Raw genomic sequence first — 19,215 nt, forward strand, 5'->3', positions numbered from 1 at the left:
GAGTGTAAATAATTTCATCCACTCTGGTGTAAAATAAATTTACTACAACCATACTTCAACTCCCTCCCACACACATCTTTATTTTTACTAACCATGGTACGTACACTTTGTTTACACTTTATACTGCTTGCAATTTCTCACTGATGTTGCATGTGGTTTCATAGAGAAATCATTAGAGCTTTGTCATTTGTTGAGTGTCTTTAAAGAAAAGACAATTACTTGTAATTGTTCTGCTTAAAATACACATCCAAAAAGATTATCCATCTCCCATCCACCTTTCTGTAGAACTGAAGATTTGTTGTAGTTTCGTTGTTGTGAAGAGGCTGGTGCTTCACACCCCCTGCTGTATGCAGAGTGGCTTTTTAGTACTTTGAGATTGTCTTAAATTTCATTTGTATGCAGGTGCACAGAATGATCTGTCTGAGGTATACCTTTTGTCTCTTGAAGGATGTGCATTATGTCGGACAGGATCATGCAGTTAAATTAGAAAGTGCTAGTTTACTTTCTGGATCTTAACTAAACTGTGTTAAGGCTTGATGAATTTCTCTGTAAAGAGTGATTAGGGCAGGGAGATTGATGTGTGGTGCTGCTGCTTCAGTGATGAAAATTTAGAAATATCAGGAAAACATGTAGTTAAGTATGTAGTGCATGAATAACTCACATATAAAAGTTCCAGGCAGCTTGCTCTGAGCTGTTATAAATTAATACCATATTTGGCTAAAACTGTGTTAAAAGATAACTCTTAAAAATAACCTGTTTTTGAAAATAACTTGTTTGAAAGAATTAAGCTCCCTTTTTCAGACTTCAAAGGGAGAAGTTTAAGTAGTATTTGCTTGGTACTGTCCATTCTGAATTTTACACCTGTGCGAATGCAAGGAAAATGGAAAATGTTTGCGGTCTCTGGCTTCCTTTCTCTTCAGTGGAAAAAGTGATAATTATGGTATGCTTTTCAAAAAGCAGTGGTAGAATGTTTAGTCTACAGGGTTTTTTCTTACAGGGTTAGGTTGTGGTTAGTAAGTACTGTTATTAAAGGAAAAATGGTATATCATTCAAACTAAAGGCAGATCTTTACTACTTCACAAAGGTGATAGGATATTGCCAGAGACTGTCAAATCAGTTTTGTTGCAAATACCATGTTACTTGCCTTTTACAGTTTTCAGACTGATTAAGAAAAGCTTTGGATTCTTCTAAATATGCTGACCATGTTTCTTTTAGTATGTCAAATATTATTTGTACTAAGTAGACATTAATTTATAATAAAAGGTAATTTAGTTGTAAGAGTAATTGATTTCACCTTTGTGCCTTAATTAATAAAGGTTAAATGAAAGTTAAATGAATTTTACAATACTTTGCATTTTCTTATGCAAATCATGGATTTTTTTGTCAGCTTGCAACTTCGACCTTTGTAATAATATCTTATGTTGCCTTTGCCTAGAAAAATAAGGTCCCTTCTGCAGCTGTTTTGTATGTAAAAAAGCTGTACACTGTATTGAGCAAGTAAAATCCTGCCAAAGTTCTTTGAAATTTGTTTCTAAAATAACAAAAATCTGTGCAGTCTCATGATCTAAGCTACTGTTTCATATCCAGCTTTAGTCAGTTGCATGGAATTGACATCCCGCATTTGGGTTTCATTTTCATACAAAGTGATATTTACACATTGAGCTTTGAAATCTCTCTGGATTTTAATTGTTTTAATTTATTATTGAAATTAAACCAAACTTTCATCTGGTACCTATAATCACCAGCAGCTGTACCTTTTCACTGTTTTATATAAAACTACCAGAACACTCTCTGAGGGGGGTGATGTTATTGTTTTGTTTCTCTGAAAAGTATACTAATAAATGCTAGACATGCTTATTAAGGAAAATGTTTAGTTTATGGCTTCTTTCAGTTCCAAGTGTGTTTTTTAAATATATAAACAGACATGAAGGATAAAATGTGTATTTGTAGCCTTTTGATGGTATTCTGGATCTGAACTATATATTTTTTTTAAAATGAGTTGAGTGAGAGATTCCTGCTTGGTGTCTGAGGTACTTATAAATGGCCTGTCGTAGTAGCTAGGCTTTGAACATGTTACTGCTGAATTCATTTGGATAAAGTGCACATTTCCACATTTTTAGTTTGATTTGATATAAGTAAATGTGGAAATCACATTTATGATGTTAATTACCTGTAGAAAATTGAAGAATCAAGAAGGCATACTGGGCAAAACATTTCTGGGTAATTACACTCTACAGGTGGCTTTCCAGAGTGAAAGTTTGATGTATTTCAATAACACCAAAGAAATACTGCAGTTCTTTTCCCCTTCTTAAAAAGGAGCATTTTTTCTTAATATGAGTTAATTGAGTTTAATTGTAACATCAGTGATAGTTAATCAGTAAACTCTTATTTGTATCTAGTTTAATTTAATAGTAGATCCATAGTTCACAACACTATGTTTTATTGGTATTGGTCTATTAATACACACCTCTGGTGTGTTGCAGCTGTGTGCTTTCAGTCACCTGAAATGTGGATTAATGGACCATGAAAGATGCACCAGTGTCTTAATTCTGCTGTTGGAGAGATGGTAGCTGGTTGGATCTAGCTTCCATTCTGACACCTTATTTTAACTTCTTTAACTTTGGATTGAAAAATAGTTTTGATATAATTAATACCACAACTACTCTGCAAAAGAGCAATTCTTGTTAAGTCTGAATAAAATTAACCAACTGTGTTTTCAAGTACAAGTTAGTCATTTAAAAAAAAAAGTTGTCTAACATTTGTGTCTTAGCTCCAACATAACTTGTTACTGCCCCTTCAAACTCTTTGTGTAGTCAAATCTTCATGAAAACTCATGCTGTCTAAAGTTATGATTGGACTAAAATATTAGAAATTTATGGATCGTTTGGATCCTGCTTCTATTGAGATAAATAAGTTTTTTGCCTCTGCCTTGAGTGGTAGTAGGATTGCATGCTGTATGCAAGAGCATCGTCCCCTGAGTGTTCATTTTGCAGTATACGAAACATTGTGGGCTTGGGGTGATATCACTGCAACGGTTTACAATCAATTCATGTATGAAAGTTCTCTCTAAGCTATAATGGCTAGAAACTTATTTGTTTAAAATGAAACTTAAATGTTGCAGAAGATAACACCAACTTGGTGCACCCATGCCCAGGTTGCAGCCAGAGGTTCCATCAAAAGGCTGGCTGTTGGGTTTTTTTTGTAGTTCAAAATTTAAAATCCTAGAATATTAAGGTTGGAAGAGACCTCAGGAGGTCATCTAGTCCAATCCCCTGCTCAAAGCAGGACCAACACCAACTAAATCATCCGAGCCAGGGCTTTGTCAAGCCGGGCCTTAAAAACCTCTAAGGATGGAGATTCCACCACCTCCCTAGGTAACCCATTCCAGTGCTTCACCATCCTCCTAGTGAAATAGTGTTTCCTAATATCCAACCTAGACATCCCCCACTGCAACTTGAGACCATTGCTTCTTGTTCTGTCATCTGCCACCACTGAGAACAGCCAAGCCCCATCCTCTTTGGAACCCCCCTTCAGGTAGTTGAAGGCTGCTATCAAATACCCCCTCACTCTTCTCTTCTGCAGACTAAATAACCCCAATTCCCTCAGCCTCTCCTCGTAAGTCATGTGCCCCAGCCCCCTAATCATTTTCGTTGGCCTCCGCTGGAGACTCTCCAATTTGTCCACATCCCTTCTGTAGTAGGGGGACGAAAACTCGACACTATACTCCAGGTGTGGCCTCACCTGTGCCGAATAGAGGGGAATAATCACTTCCTTAGATGTGCTGGCAATGCTCCTACTAATACAGCCCAATATGCTGTTGGCCTTCTTGGCAACAAGGGCACACTGCTGACTCATATCCAGCTTCTTGTCCGCTGTAATCCCCAGTCCTTTTCTGCAGAACTGCTGCTTAGCCAATCGGTCCCCAGCCTATAGAGGTGCACGAGATTCTTCCTTTCTAAGTGCAGGACTCTGCACTTGTCCTTGTTGAATCTCATCAGATTTCTTTTGGCCCAATCCTCCAGTTTGTCTAGGTCACTCTGGATCCTATCCCTACCCTCCAGCATAACTACCTCTCCTCCCAGTTTAGTGTCATCTGCGAACTTGCTGATGGTGCAACTCATCCCATCATCAATAAAGATGTTGAACAAAACCACCTCCAGGACCAACCTGGGGCACTCCGCTGCCAACTAGACACCGAGCCACTGATCACTACCCATTGAGCCCAACATTCTAGCCAGCTTTCTGTTCACCTTATAGTCCATTCATCCAATCCATACTTCTTTAACTTGCTGGCAAGAATACTGTGGAAGATGGTATCAAAAGCTTTGCTAAAGTCAAGATATTTCAGGCTGTCTGATTTTTAGGCTTATTTCTTTGACCAGTGGAATGTGTTGAAACTTTTGAATAATTTAAGAATTTTTGAGATTAAGACTTAAATTTTCAGGAAGGAGACATTTTTTATGAAGCTTATAATGATTTTGTGTTTTTTTTTTCTATCCATTGAAATCTCATTACTCTACCAAATTTGCAACGTTAAGTAGCTTTGGACACTGACTTTTACAAGTGACAATTTTCAAAGGTTCATATTTTTTTAAATCACCATTATTTGAAAACTAGGCATGAGTTTCCATCATGCAAGTTGACACATTTAAAAATGAAGAGAGATGGAAAGATGGTTTCCTTACTACCGTTTCATCAGCTCACTTCACTCTGATTTAATAATCTAATTATCTATTAATCACACTGAATTTTTTTTAAAAAGTCTTGCTTTCACAAGAAAATGCAATTAGAAGAAATTGCAAAACCAAAAACATTGTTTTTAAAAAGTTAAAATTGCTAAATATAATGTAAATATGACATCACTTAAAAACCCCAAGTGATTAAAAGAAATGTCTAAAGACCTCACAAATGTCTACCTAAATAATGTACATAAATAAACATGTATTCTAATAAAGTACAAGGAAATCCATATTTCATCACTACATAACAAACACCTATGATCAAAATGCTGTTCCATCTTTAACCTCAACATTTAAACCCAACACATTCATCTGAAAGCATATGCTTTCAGAACCTGACATGCTTCCGCAACCCCATTCTCTGGGTGTCTCTAAACTTCTGACTGTTAGAAACTCGTACTGGATGATGAGATGGATCACTCAATAAATTGACCTGTTCTGTTCATTCCCTCTGAAGCATCTGGCACTACCCACTGCTGGAAGACAGGATACCGGGCCAGATGGACCATTGGTCTGGCCCAGTATTGCCATTCTTATATTCTTATAAGAAAGGTATCTAGAGGTTATAGTGGACCACAAGCTAAATATGAGTCAACAGTGTGATGCTGTTGCAAAAAAAGCAAACATGATTCTGGGATGCATTAACAGGTGTGTTGTGAGCAAGACACGAGAAGTCATTCTTCTGCTCTACTCTGCGCTGGTTAGGCCTCAACATGAGTATTGTGTCCAGTTCTGGGCACCGCATTTCAAGAAAGATGTGGAGAAATTGGAAAGGGTCCAGAGAAGAGCAACAAGAATGATTAAAGGTCTAGAGAACATGACCTATGAAGGAAGGCTGAAAGAATTGGGTTTGTTTAGTTTGGAAAAGAGAAGACTGGGAGGGGACATGATAGCAGTTTTCAGGTATCTAAAAGGGTGTCATAAGGAGGAGGGAGAAAACTTGTTCATCTCAGCCTCTAAGGATAGAACAAGAAGCAATGGGCTTAAACTACAGCAAGGGAGGTTTAGGTTGGACATTAGGAAAAAGTTCCTAACTGTCAGGGTGGTTAAACACTGGAATAAATTGCCTAGGGAGGTTGTGGAATCTCCATCTCTGGAGATATTTAAGAGTAGGTTAGATAAATGTTTATCAGGGATGGTCTAGACAGTATTTGGTTCTGCCATGAGGGCAGGGGACTGGACTCAATGACCTCTCGAGGTCCCTTCCAGTCCTAGAATCTATGACTCTATATATAAATTACATATGCATATGTTACATATGAGATTCATCAACAGTTCAATAAACTTTAAATATAGAGTTTTCTCAGATGAGTTTTTATACTGGATGATTATGTGAGCAGTGTAAAATCTGAGGCTTTCGGTTTTTATATGCTTTGAGTTTTTGAGTGATAAGTCCACTGTTTGCATTTAACAGCCTTAACTGATTTTGAAAACCAACGTGTTTTTTCCTTTTGGAAAAGTCTCTTTGAGTTTGTTCAAGCTCAGTTTTAAAATGTTTGTGCCATTGAAAAAATAACAAAAGAGGCACTGGCCCCTTAACCATAGAAGGGGCTTCAAAATTAATTCATACTTACATTTATTCAGTGTTTTCATGTACAAGATAGCATAAGCACATTGGACTAGTAATAAAACATTTTCACATTTGCTGAGCTCATGCTATTAAAATGTAATTTATTTCAGTAGCTAAAACAGTTAACTATAGCTCTACAGAACATAAAATAACAAAGGCAAATATTCCAGTTTATTTTAGGGAGGATAATTATTTCGTTTATTACCAGGAGATGGCAGTAAGAGATAAATTTATAAGATTTAGCTTTTATGCTAATTTAATATGAACTTTCGTAATATGCCCTGTCACTTTTTTCCATTTGGAATTATTTCTCTACGTTTGACATTTTGAAGGAAGATACATTTCATGCCATGTTTGAAAGACTGGCACTTGATTACATTGCTCAAAAACAAAGTAAATCAATGTCTGCAGTATGTCTGCGGTATATGGTTGAATAATTGCTGGATTAACTTCAATTATACGTTAGTTTAAGGTTAATCATAAAGTTACTAACACCCCTGCATCCCAAAGAGAGAAATGCAGTGTTCAAATGGAACATATGTAAACCTTTACCTTTTTATTGTGTTAACTTACAAAGTATTGCCTTTTTTCTTAAACATTCAGTCAGGAGTGAAACTCTGATCCATATCTGTTCCTGCTTGCATGTAGATTTGGTTACAAACTCCCCCCACCGTAAGAGTTGAAGTCAAGACAAGTGGTGTTCTGCGGGGCAAAAATGTAATTTAAAAAATGTGTCTTTTTTACCGCTAAACCAGTAGTGTCCCCTGTAACTTATTTTAATCTCTTATTCTTACCTGGTAATCATTGATCACCTGGACTATGCATCCTAGCAGGGCCGGCTCCAGGCACCAGCGAAGGAAGCAGGTGCCTTGGGGCAGCCAATGGAAAGGGGCGGCAGTGCGTCCGCTGTCGGGGCGGCACAGGTCCGGAGTGGCGGCAGCACTTCGGCGGCAGCCCAGTTGGCCCGCTCCGGATCGGTGGCAGTTCGGTGGCGGGTCCTTCACTCGCTGTCTTGCTCCTCGGCGGCACTTCGGCAGCAGCTCGATCGGGTGGTTCTTTTCCCCCCCCCCCCCCCGCCGCTTGGGGCGGCAAAAAAGGTGGAGCCGGCACTGCATCCTAGACACGTTTCGCAGCCTTGCATGATTTTCTGTTTACTCACCTGTTAGTAATTGTTCTCGTAGGTGAGTGCAGTACCATTGCTGCGTGATTGAGAATGAGGGGTTGTAATGGTAAAGGGAGCATTTAGCTTTTGCGGTAAGCTTTATTAACCAGGGTTTGGAAAATCCACTTGTCAGTGACAAGTAGGAAACTTTGTCAGGCATCAACTTTTGCAGAATCAAAGCTTTCATTTTAAAAAAAGTTCTAGTTCTTGTGGTTGTGACGATAACCTTCCAATGTGAACCTAGTGTAACTGATGCATTATCTTTTTCCTGAGTCTGCAGACCGCTCCAGTGCCTCTGTTCTTTTGCAAGCTGCAGTTGGTAGAAAGTACCCTTATGGTAAAAAGGAAAGAACATTTCTATAGTTTACATTGGGAAATAACTGGAGTTTTGGAGGTACAGATTGACAAATTCAGAATTTGCAGATCTGCTGATGCTGTAAAAAGCTAATTATGTGGACACCCGAATCATTTAGCTCATTTTAAAAATGACTTCTAGAGGCAAGATTACCTCCTGGTCCAGCAGTTTAATGTACTTTTGCATTATAATAATTTAAGTTTAGTTCCTTCAGAACACTAGGTTATGCACTTTGTGATCTATTGCAAAGAATGTTCTGTAGACTTGTTTTTACAGTTAATCCCAAAGTTTTTGTATTTAGTGTTGTTGCAGGGTGTGATACAACTAAATTATCAGCTAAACAGAGCTATATCACCTTTTAATTGTATGTGGAGTCATTGCTTACCTAACCATTTATCTAAATACCAACACTGTTAGGTGCGTTAACATCTTTACCCTGTATTTTTGTAGAATTACAGGGGTAGAGAAAACTAAGCAAGTAATTGGAGAGCAGGTCGGTGAGTGGGACCTGGAGCAGGGGCTGTATAGAGCAGTGCTTCTCAAGCTATCTGATGTGGGGGACCGGCAATTTTTTCCCCCCAATGTGCCAGGGACCTGTGCCATATTATTATCCTATTCGATGCTCTTATGAGGAAACTCGCCGCGGACCGGCAGCCGATGGCTTGCGGACCGGTACGAGAAGCACTGGTATAGAGGCTTTTGAGCTGAAAGCGATACAGCGGAATGGGAACTTGGGAACCTTTTTGTTTACCCAGTAATCCCTATGTTACAGTATCGGGGTAAAAGGATTAATTGCCATATTCAGTGCTCCATTCACTTTGGGAGCTATTAATGCTAATGTAAAAAGGATTTTATTTTTCCTTTGTCAAATGTTGATTTGCTTGTCCTGTGTGTTGGGGATGGTTAGTATCCTGCATTGAGAATATGGCATTTAATTAATTTATTGGACACTAGATGTAGTTGTTCTGTATAAGTACTGTTAAGGCTATTGATTTAAACTTGTTAAAAAGTCGACTTAAGCAGCGATGTTTAGCAGTTTTCTACTGAAATCTCAAAAAAATATATTACAACTATATTAAATGTTTCCCTTCTAAGATACAGTGTATTTCCCCTTTCCTCCTACACATCCCACAGCATCAAAATCTGAAAACAGTGCAGTCAGTACAGCTTTATTGCCTTCCTTATTTTTAGCCTGTGAAGGTGTTCTTATTGTTTGCCACAAATTACTACATTTGATTTCACTATATCAAATCGGTTATTTTAAAATAACTTTTTAAATGACCACTTCATGATTGAATTTTCTCAAAAAAACTAATGAAATAAGAGCACAATCAAATGAGATAACTTTCTTTTTGCAAAATTGTCCTAAAGAAAAGCAGGATTTAGAAAATCAGAATTACAATATGTACTAGAATTAGTGGGACAGGTGCAGGTTAGAAGAACAAGTTTACCATAAAGATCATGCTATATCGAACACCTCAAATGTCTACTTAAATATGTTGACATAGCAGGTGCTATTGGTAAAGTCCTGATAATTGATCAGTGAAGATCCATAATCAGAAAGGGAATTGCCATTTTGGAGGCAATGAAAGTTGGGAACCTCTGACTGAAAAAGGCTTGCTTGTTTGAACTTGGTGATATAGGAAAGATAGGACGAATAGTAAAAGGCCAGTATGGCTGCATCAGGAATTCTTTAATGATCTGAAAATCAAAAAGGAATCCTACAAAAAGTGGAAACATGGATGAATTGCTGAGGAGGAGTACAAAGAATAGCACAAGCATATAGTGACAAAATCAGGCAAATGAGTTACACCTAGCAAGGGACATAAAAGGTTCTTTAAATACATGAGGAGCAAGAGAAAGATGAAGGAAAGTGTAGGTCCTGTACTTAGCAGGGAAGGAGAGCTAATAACTGATGACATGAAGATGGCTAAGATGTTTAATACCTCTCTTGCATCAGTCTTCACTAAAAAAGTTAATGGTGTCCAGATACTCAACACAATTAATATTAACAACCAGGGGGAAGAATTGAAAACCAAAATAGGGAAAGACCAGGTTAAAGAATATTTAGATAAGTTACATGTATTCAAGTCAGCAGGGTACTTAAGGAACTAGCTGAAGCAATCTCGGAAGTTTTAGCATTTATTTTATGCAGGGCAAACATAGTACCTGTTTTGAAGGAGAACAAAGACGAACCAGGGAATTACATACTGGTCAACCGAACTTCAATACACCTCTACCCCGATATAATGCGACCCGATATAACACGAATTTGGATATAACGTGGTAAAGCAGTGCTCCGGAGGGCTGCACACTCCGGTGGATCAAAGCAAGTTTGATATAGCGCGGTTTCATCTATAACGCGGTAAGATTTTTTGGCTCCCGAGGACAGCGTTATATCGAGGTAGAGGTGTATCTGGAAAGATACTGGAACAAATTATTAAACAATCAATTTGTAAGCGCCTAGAGGCTAATAGGGTTATAAAGAATAGCCAACATGGATTTGTCAAGAACAGATCCATGCCAAACCAACCTAATTGCCTTCTTTGACAGGGTTACTGACCTAGTGGATGAAAAAACCACCCCCGAGCGATGTAAGTTACATCGACTTAAGCAGTAGTGTAGACAAGTCCTTTGTAAATTAAGAAAAGGTAAATGAGAATTAGTTATCCTACTCCATTTATTTGAATGACTTCTTTAAATACAAGACAATTATAACAGCTCATGGTTCATTGTCTTGAGCCTGTCATCTTAAAGCAAATATTGAATGATTTACACTAGTAGCAATATTTATAAGAAATCTTTACAGCTAGACCAAACGCAAAAGCAGTCCGTGGTGTTAAGACTAAGTTAAACTCTAATGTTGCAGTAAGATTAATTGGACCAAAAATAAATGCAACGTTGAGGAATTTGATTGTTTAGTTTGAGAAACAGTTGAGAAACCTCAGCATCCTGTCTCCAAGGATACAGGTAACTATCCACAGGATGTCACCAGAGAATCATTTTGCCTTAGCTACTGTATCATAAATCCCAGAACTGGGTAACCCTCTTTATCTTGGCTTTATAAAGGCAGCGTAATATTGTAATTTAAATACCTCTAACTACACAGAGAGAACAGATACTATTCCAGCATCATCTCTTCAGAGATAGTTCAATAAGCTTGCACCAGTGCTCCTAATGGCAAAAATGGTACTCCATTAGTAAGGTTATGATTTTGTCAGTTATTTTTAGTAAAAGTCACGGACAGGTTACAGGCAATAAATAGAAGTTCATGGAAGCCGGCAACCTGTCCATGACTTTTACTAAAAATAACCGTTGGGGGGCCCTGACTGAGAGCCCAAGTGCGGGGGCTGGGGGGCTGGAGGGAGAATGACACACAACTGACTGTTCGTGCTGCTGCTGGGTGGGGGGAGGACAGCTCCAACTCCAGCCATGGCTGCTGGGGGGGACAGCTCTGGCCATTGGGAAAGAGGGGAAGAACAGCTCCAGGCCCAGGCCCCAGCTGGAGAGGGAGGGGGGAGTACACACAACACAGCTCTGGCGCCAGCCCACAGCTATGAGCGGCGGGGGAGAGGGAAGCTCCAGCCCCGGCCTCAGCCACTCCGGCGGGGGATGAAGCCAAAGAAGTCACTGGGCCCATTAAAGTCTCAGACTCTGTGATTAAATCGTATTCTTTACCATCAGATTCTGACAAACCTAAACTTCCGGGCCCAAAGAGAGACTTTAGCAATGCCATTTTTGTGACAATGGAGTCAAAAGAGACTCACAAGTAAAGCAAAGTTATACCAAATGAGAGCCCATTGGCAGAGCTCCCTTCTTTGGCTGCAAGAGATGCCAGAAGCCATATCAAGAAAATAAGTTTATTTCTGTATTTCTCAGTCTGTTCCCTAGAGTTCCAAGTTTCCAGATCAGTTACTCAAATATTGGCTTGACCAGGGAAGTTAATGCATTTATTCAGCAATTGAGACAAGACATTCTTCCAGGTGGTCATTGTTTTCTAATTACACTTGCTGCTGTCATGCACTCTGCAGCAGATGTAATTCTATTCTGAGAACATTAATTTCTAGCTTGAAACTCTGATTACTGGAAGAGGCATATTGAAATGGCTGCATTTTTAGACCACTGCTTGGATACACCTTGTAGATCAACTGCATTCTCTTGCCCAAGTCCAAACACACAAATATCCAGAATCTAGCCCACCTGCTCAGGCAGATGCAGGTCATTGTTCTGTACCATGTTCCCTCATAACAGAACCCATCAGATAAGGTAATCTTTATTCTACAGCTGGACTACAACGTTAAACTTTTAGATGTTTTGGGTAATGTCAGTGATACATACAACTCCACTGAAGTCAGTGGAGATGCACCCAATGGTTTTCCAGTACATCAGTATATTTGATTATTTATATGGGGTGCTGCATGCACACCTTATCTTTAGTCTAAATATTAATTTATATCAAGAGTACTAGCTAGTAAGCAGTTTGAGCTCATTTAAAGTTGAACAAAGGTAGAAACAATTTAGACAGCAGGTCAGGGATATATATTCAGATTAGTCTTTAAAAGAATTAGGATCCAACTTTCAGAAGAATATGCACACTTAAGCTTCATTGGTGGATTGGTGAAAAGGCCTACTGAGCGAGGTCCATCACTCGTCCACTGGGAAATCACTGTTAGGTCCATTACTCATTTCAGCCTGGATTTTTTACCATATTAAAAATAGCACTAATCAGAGAATTCCAATATACGCCTCTACCCCAATATAACGCTGTCCTCGGGAGCCAAAAAATCTTACCGCGTTATAGGTGAAACCATGTTATATCGAACTTGCTTTGATCCGCCAGAGTGCGCAGCCCCGCCCCCCTGGAGCACTGCTTTACCGCTTTATATCAGAATTCGTGTTCTATTGGGTCGCATTATATCGAGGTAGAGGTGTAGATGCCTTAGTTTTAGCAGATAGTATATGTCAAATTGTAGCAGATGGCAAAGAAATCCTTGACATATACTAAGTGTAAAATTTTCTGGGTGACAGTTTTTTTCACTTGTTACTGTACCTCTTGATGGCCTAGTTTAAACCTAGCAATGAAAACAGTATTAATTTAAGAAGAGATCTATTTAAGAATGTTTCTATAGAGTCCTTCACTGAACTGCATATTAGTTAGGCAAGCCCTGTGGAAATTAATGAATGGTGAAGGGAAGAGAGGAAATTGCAGAAGAAATGGCTGTTGAGCTGTTTTAAATGATATCCATGCAATCAAGAATCAATAACAAAGCACTTTCTAAAGATGATGATGCAGATTTTGCAGCTACCAAGTCAAATTAGGTTTATCCAAATTATTCTGTATAAAATATAGAATCATAGAAATGTGGGGCTGGAAGGGACAGACAGAGGTCAAGTCCAGCCTCCTGAGCTGAGGCAAGACTAGTAACCCTGGACCATCCTTGGCATGTGTTAGTCCAACCTGCTCTTAAAAACTTCCAGTGAGGGGATTCTACAGCCTCCCTTGGAAGCCTAATAAGGAAGTTTATCCTTAAACTTAAAGTTTTTCATAATATCTAAAATTTATTACTTCTTGTCCTACCTTCATTGGACACGCAGAACAATTTATCACCATCCTCTTTAGAACGGACTTTAACAAATCTGAAGACTTAAAAGATAACTACCCCTCAATACCACCTTTCCTCAAGATTAAACACACCCAGTTTTTTTGTAACTTTTCCTCATAGGTCAGGTTTTCCAAACCTTTTACCATTTTTGTTGCTCCTCTTATGGACTCTCCAATTTATCCACCTCTTTCCTAAAGTGTCATGCCCAGAACTGGACACAGTACATCAGCGCCACTGCAGCGCAGTAGTGAAGACAAGGCTTAAAGTGTGTGCTCTCTTTAGTATACAGTTAAGAACCCTTAGTTTCTGAAGTAAGTTCAGGAGTGGTCATGCAGCATGTTCTCAGGTTGTGGTAACAGCTTAATGGAAAAGGTGTTTAACCTTGACATTAGAAAGTGGAGAACTCTTGTGAGGTGGGAGAACCCTTGTGAGAACTCCTGTTCTTACAGGGGTTCAAACAAGAAATTTTTTGGTGTCCTTAGAGTGCAGCCACCAACTCTTACTGGTGGCTGCGCTGACAATTTTTCCTAAAATACTTAATTTACTTTAGGAAAAACAAATAAATATGCACATGTACAAATCATTGTAATTTATGTAGGATTTTTTTTCAGACTCGATACTAAAAATAATGTACAGTTGTCTCTCTGCTTTACTAGATCTAAACAGAATAGAAACAAAATAAGGTGCTTTGCATGTTCTTCTCTTTTTTGTTTTTTTGGTTGCTGTTTTCTTTTTTTGACTTGCTAGCTAGTAAGTCTGCTCCTGTGAAAACTGATATTTGCTGTGAAAAGCGATATTAAAAAAATCTACAGACTTACTCAGCCCTGGCAAGCTGGGTGATAAATTAAGCTCTGAATAGAGAGGTGGGTAGTGAGGCAGCGGGGGGCCAGGGGCAATGGAGGGCTGGAGAAGGGGGGCCATGGGTGATGGGAGGGAGGTTGAGCCTGGGGCCGGAGCCCAAAGCCCCTGGCCAGAGCCTGCTGCCCAACGCCCCAGGGCTGAAGCCGGAAGCCTGAGCCCCACTGCCCCTGGGAAAGGGGAGAACTCATGCTGGCTGTCTGCTCCTCTGGTGTTTGTGGCTCCAAAGGGGGGCAGGGCCCAACCCCTACTGGTGGCCCCCAGGAAGGGGTGAATGCTTTGCCACTCCCCCCTCCTCTCCAATCACTGCCCAAGAGGCTGTAGCCACAAGAAAACCCCCTGATGGCCACGGTGGCCACATTTGAGAAACACTGCTCTACAGCATCCTTTCCAATACCTCTCCTGACCATCTCACAAGGATATGTCTGCATTTGCTCAAGAGGAATCTGATCATATACTGTGTTCATTTACTCTACATTGCCAGGGTAGGAGTTAATCATAAAAAGGAAGAATGGTAAGAGAAGAGAAATATGAAATGTTTCATTTGTGTTGTCATTTAGCAAACTCTAATATTCTGAAAAAGAGTTCAGCATTCCTGCCCCGCATCTGTGGTGGAATTAATATGGAGCAGAAAAGAAGCTGCAGAATAATCGTTGTGCTATTAATGCAATGTGGTGAATTCTTGATTACTTTCATAGCCCAGCTTTCATAGAGTGGAATTCTGGTATGCAAAAGATGTTAGAAATAGAGAATAAAGAATTATTAACTTGTTCAAAATGTTGCTTCTTGTGTCAGTTTGAATTCAGTGCTTCCTTACTGGTAGTTGTATTTTCTTATCTAACTCCTAAGCTTAATTTTCAGTGCAGTTGGTGTGTTTTTCTCAGGTTATTAGTACTTTATTTTCAAGTTTGATTTGTTAGATCATAATGCCACTTTATTTTCTTGTGTAGTGTTAGGTAATTTATCCATAATGATACAGCACTAAGCCCTTCTATAAAACAAATATTTGTGTTAGTACTGCTCTAGTGCCTTAAGTAGAACCACGTTATCTTTTTCCTGAGTGTACCAGACAAGCTGAGATCATTTAGTGGTTTACTGTCAAGACTGACATTTTGATTGTCCTTATTTTTTGTAGAGCAAGGCTTAGATCACATAGCAGAAAATATCCTTTCCTATCTTGATGCCAGATCGCTCTGTGCAGCAGAGCTGGTGTGTAAGGAATGGCAGAGAGTCATCTCTGAGGGAATGCTATGGAAGAAATTGATTGAGAGAATGGTGCGCACTGATCCACTGTGGAAAGGGCTCTCTGAAAGAAGGGGTTGGTAAGTACTACTGCAATATGTAAACGAATTCACCCAGCTTTGTAGGCTATTCGTAACAAATGTCCCAAATCCAGTGTTCTGCCAAAAGGTAAATTTATGGTATTGTTAGTCATAGAATCATAGATTATTAGGGTTGGAAAGGACCTCAGGAGATCATCTAGTCCAACCCCCTGCTCAAAGCAGGATCAATCCCCAACTAAATCCCCAAATGGCCCCCTCAAGGATTGAACTCACAACCCTGGGTTTAGCAGGCCAACGCTCAAACCACTGAGCTATCCCTCCCCTACGATTTAGTCCTCGTAAATCTTCTGTGGAGAAGTGTGGGGGTGGTTAGGATAGACGGGAGGGGGGCATAAGTTGTATTAAAAATCTGCATTTGTTTAGTCTGCTCCCTTTTTCTTCAGATATCTTGCTCGATTTCCCTGCCCACCCCATTGCTTTTCACTTTTTGAGTTCTTATGGTAAATTTTACTCTGCAAAGTCTCACTGTAGCAGTTTTTGCATATTTATCCATATTACCTCTGAACTGTAATGTGCAACACTGAGTACAGAAAGCTACTCAATATGCTTGTTAGGTACTTTGTCAAGTGAAATATCGCCACTTAAACTTTTGCGAAATGGCTAATTAGAATTCAAAATTTTATTTCTTTCCTGGTAATACTTTGTTCCAGATTTGGGAAAACGGGGGTTTTCCATCTTTTGCAAATCCAGAGGGAGGTTCCTCTGTGTGTTTTTCCTCTCTAGCATCTTGCTTTACTGCGCTCTGTAATAGCATGCCCATGAAACTGCAGACTCGGACTCAAGACCTGTCAAAGGTGGGAAACCCAGCAATCCTTTTCTGAACCTCAAACATTTTTAAATACAGCCGTTATTGAGGTGTATAGTCCTTTAGACATTCTTTTGCATGGGTTAACTGACTTTAAGGTATCAAAAGTATTGTTTGAGAATGTATATACTGCGTTTTAGCTTAGTGCAGAGTTATCCATTGTGCAGGGATTTTTGGTTTAATGTCATACTGGAAAATATAACTTTTTTTGTTTGTTCTTTGTTAGGGATCAGTACCTGTTTAAAAACAGACCCACAGATGGCCCCCCAAATTCATTTTACAGGTCATTATACCCAAAGATAATACAGGATATAGAGGTATGTTTTCCAATGCAAATAACTTTTTCAAGCTAGTACATTTTCCTGATAGTTTGTTACTCTGATATATATTCCTGAACAGTATGTTTTTAAATATAATGCATTATGTAATTGATTACACTATTTCTAGTACTAATTCTGATTTGCCAGGAAAATGCAGTAAATATGTGCAGTAATTTATTGGATAGAGTAAATACAATATGAAGGTAACTTGGTAATGTCAATGTTAGAAGTATGTTTCTTTTTCTGAAGGACTTCGGGACTTTTCAGAAATGAATTGTGAAGTCTGACTTAACAGAATTATAATATTTAATAGTCTCGTGCACCCCAAGACAATCACATGCATACTGTATAACCAGTTTTTCTATATAATTTGATTATCCTAACTTTTTTAAAAGTTCAGATTTAAACTTCTAATATTAAACATTAAAATACCAAGATCTATTTAATATTTTCATTTCCCCCCTTAATTTTAAGAGACTCAAGATAACAAATATAGCTGTCCTTACAAGGAGTGCAGAATTTTGTTGTCTTTCTTGAATGACTGTAGTAAGAATCTACAATACGGTTATAACATAAAGTGCGTTTATGTTATAACCGATGAGACAGAAATGACTTTTTGTTTGACAATGTGATATTTTGCTTACCTTGTAAAAGAGCTACAAAGTTATGGCTTATTTACTTTTCAACATATGTTTTTGACAGATTAAGGTCATCTTGGTGTTCACATATTAGAAGAAAAGCTTAGTCTTATCCAGTTAGCTATGTATCTGCCATAAAAATGTGTTCCTTAGACCAAAAACTGTAATGCATTTATTTCAGCCAGGTGATGGACATAAAAGTTATTGGTCCAGAATTCATTAGTGAAGAAACATGTGTTTGTTGGTTAAGGCAGATGTGAACTAATGGAATCATTCTGTTATGGCAAATGTGAGCTTGTATGGCTAGCACTTCATGAACAAAATTACTCAAAACTCCAACCTGTCTGTAAAATTTAGCTACCCCGCAAATCAACTCTAACTCTCATTTTCAAATATATATTTTAATAAGCTACTGATAACAATTCAAATGATTTTTTTCAACTATAGATCTGAACATAAAATAAAGCCTAAGCAAAATAAAATCAGCCACGATATTAGTACTTGTTGGTTGTGCACCATACACCTTTACATACTTGTGTGGTGAGATAGCTTGTTTTATCCTTTTCTCTTCTGCATACAAGTTCTTTTAGCATGGTTGAAGTTGATTTCCTGAAATAAGATCCTTCTGGTATTGGTTAACCCATGCTTTGCTGTGATTGTCACCTGGCTTAGGCAGCAGGCTTCCCTCCATTGCTTCAGTTTTATTTCTTGCTGGAGCCCCCTTCTCCATTAGTATGGGCCAGATCTTGTTCCCATTCAAGTAAGTAGCAAAAATAGCAGTATTTGGGCCTAAAAATTCTTTTACTACTTGCATCCTTTGTGCATCTTTGTTATTGGCCAGAGTTAGAGATATGAAAGTTTTGAAACTGATTACCCTAACTGACAGGAAATGAATGGCCATAAAAGCTGAAAAAAAACCAAAACCCCAAAACCTACCCTGATATCTATGATTGAATATAAAAAATAATAATAAAAAAAAAATCCAGCCTTGCGTGTTTTAAGTGATCTTACAAAGTGCGGGGGCGATATCAGTGAAATCTATAAGTCTGATGGAGACATTTTCTTGTAACTGTGCAAGTTTCCAAGAAAATTAAACTTAAGATTGTAAATTCAAAACAGTATCTTAAAAACCCACCTTAGACCCACTGTACTAAAAAAATTTAAAAGAAAATTGATGTCATGGAAATTTTTGAGAGTTCACATCTTCAAAACAAAACAAAGCCAAAAAAATCCCCAACACAACAAGCAAAGATACCAGGTGTTTCAAAATCTGGAAATGTAGACTCAAAGTATTTTATTGAACTGTAACTCTCCTCCCATAACTGCCATTCAAAATACATTTGGCCCTGGCCTGTCACATCTTTCATTAAATGAGGTTCCTCTGGAATCTGTGTAGTACTTGTAAAATGTACAGGGATAAGGTGGCTGTCTGTGACTGAGGATTCTGTTGGAACAAGGATACGTGAAAGTGATATGTGGTAGGTAATGTTTCTCCTGTAGTCTCTTAACTATACTGAGTAGTTGGTTGGGTGTGGCACATTGCGTTGAGGGGCATATGTGTATGGTAAGTGGGAAGCTGTTGGTGTAGCTGGTATGTCAAAGGGCAGAGGAGAATCTGGCTTTGAAGATGCTATTTCTGTAGTCGGCAACTGGTACTTACATTCATACGCTGAATATGGAATATAACCTTGCCCTGTAGAAGGTATGGATTGTCTCTTTAACTCACGTGAAGGGAGGTGAGCATACAGGATCAGAGTTAAGGTGGTTTAGAGAACCTTAACTCTTGCATTTCTATACTTTCATAACGTTTTGGTGTTTTGCA

General features: G+C 38.6%; 1 protein-coding gene across 1 annotated transcript in view; it reads left to right on the forward strand.

Moving 5' to 3' along the window:
• The window catches only part of FBXW11 (F-box and WD repeat domain containing 11), a 67,658-nt gene that overhangs the window by 17,776 nt on the left and 30,667 nt on the right, over positions 1–19,215 (forward strand). Inside the window, exons 4-5 of the mRNA XM_065409227.1 lie at positions 15,423–15,609; positions 16,662–16,752. Coding sequence (XP_065265299.1) covers positions 15,423–15,609; positions 16,662–16,752 — 278 coding nt within the window. The remainder of the gene's footprint in view (positions 1–15,422; positions 15,610–16,661; positions 16,753–19,215) is intronic.

Source organism: Emys orbicularis, chromosome 8 (genome assembly GCF_028017835.1).
Source record: "Emys orbicularis isolate rEmyOrb1 chromosome 8, rEmyOrb1.hap1, whole genome shotgun sequence".
Taxonomy (NCBI): Eukaryota; Metazoa; Chordata; order Testudines; family Emydidae; genus Emys; species Emys orbicularis.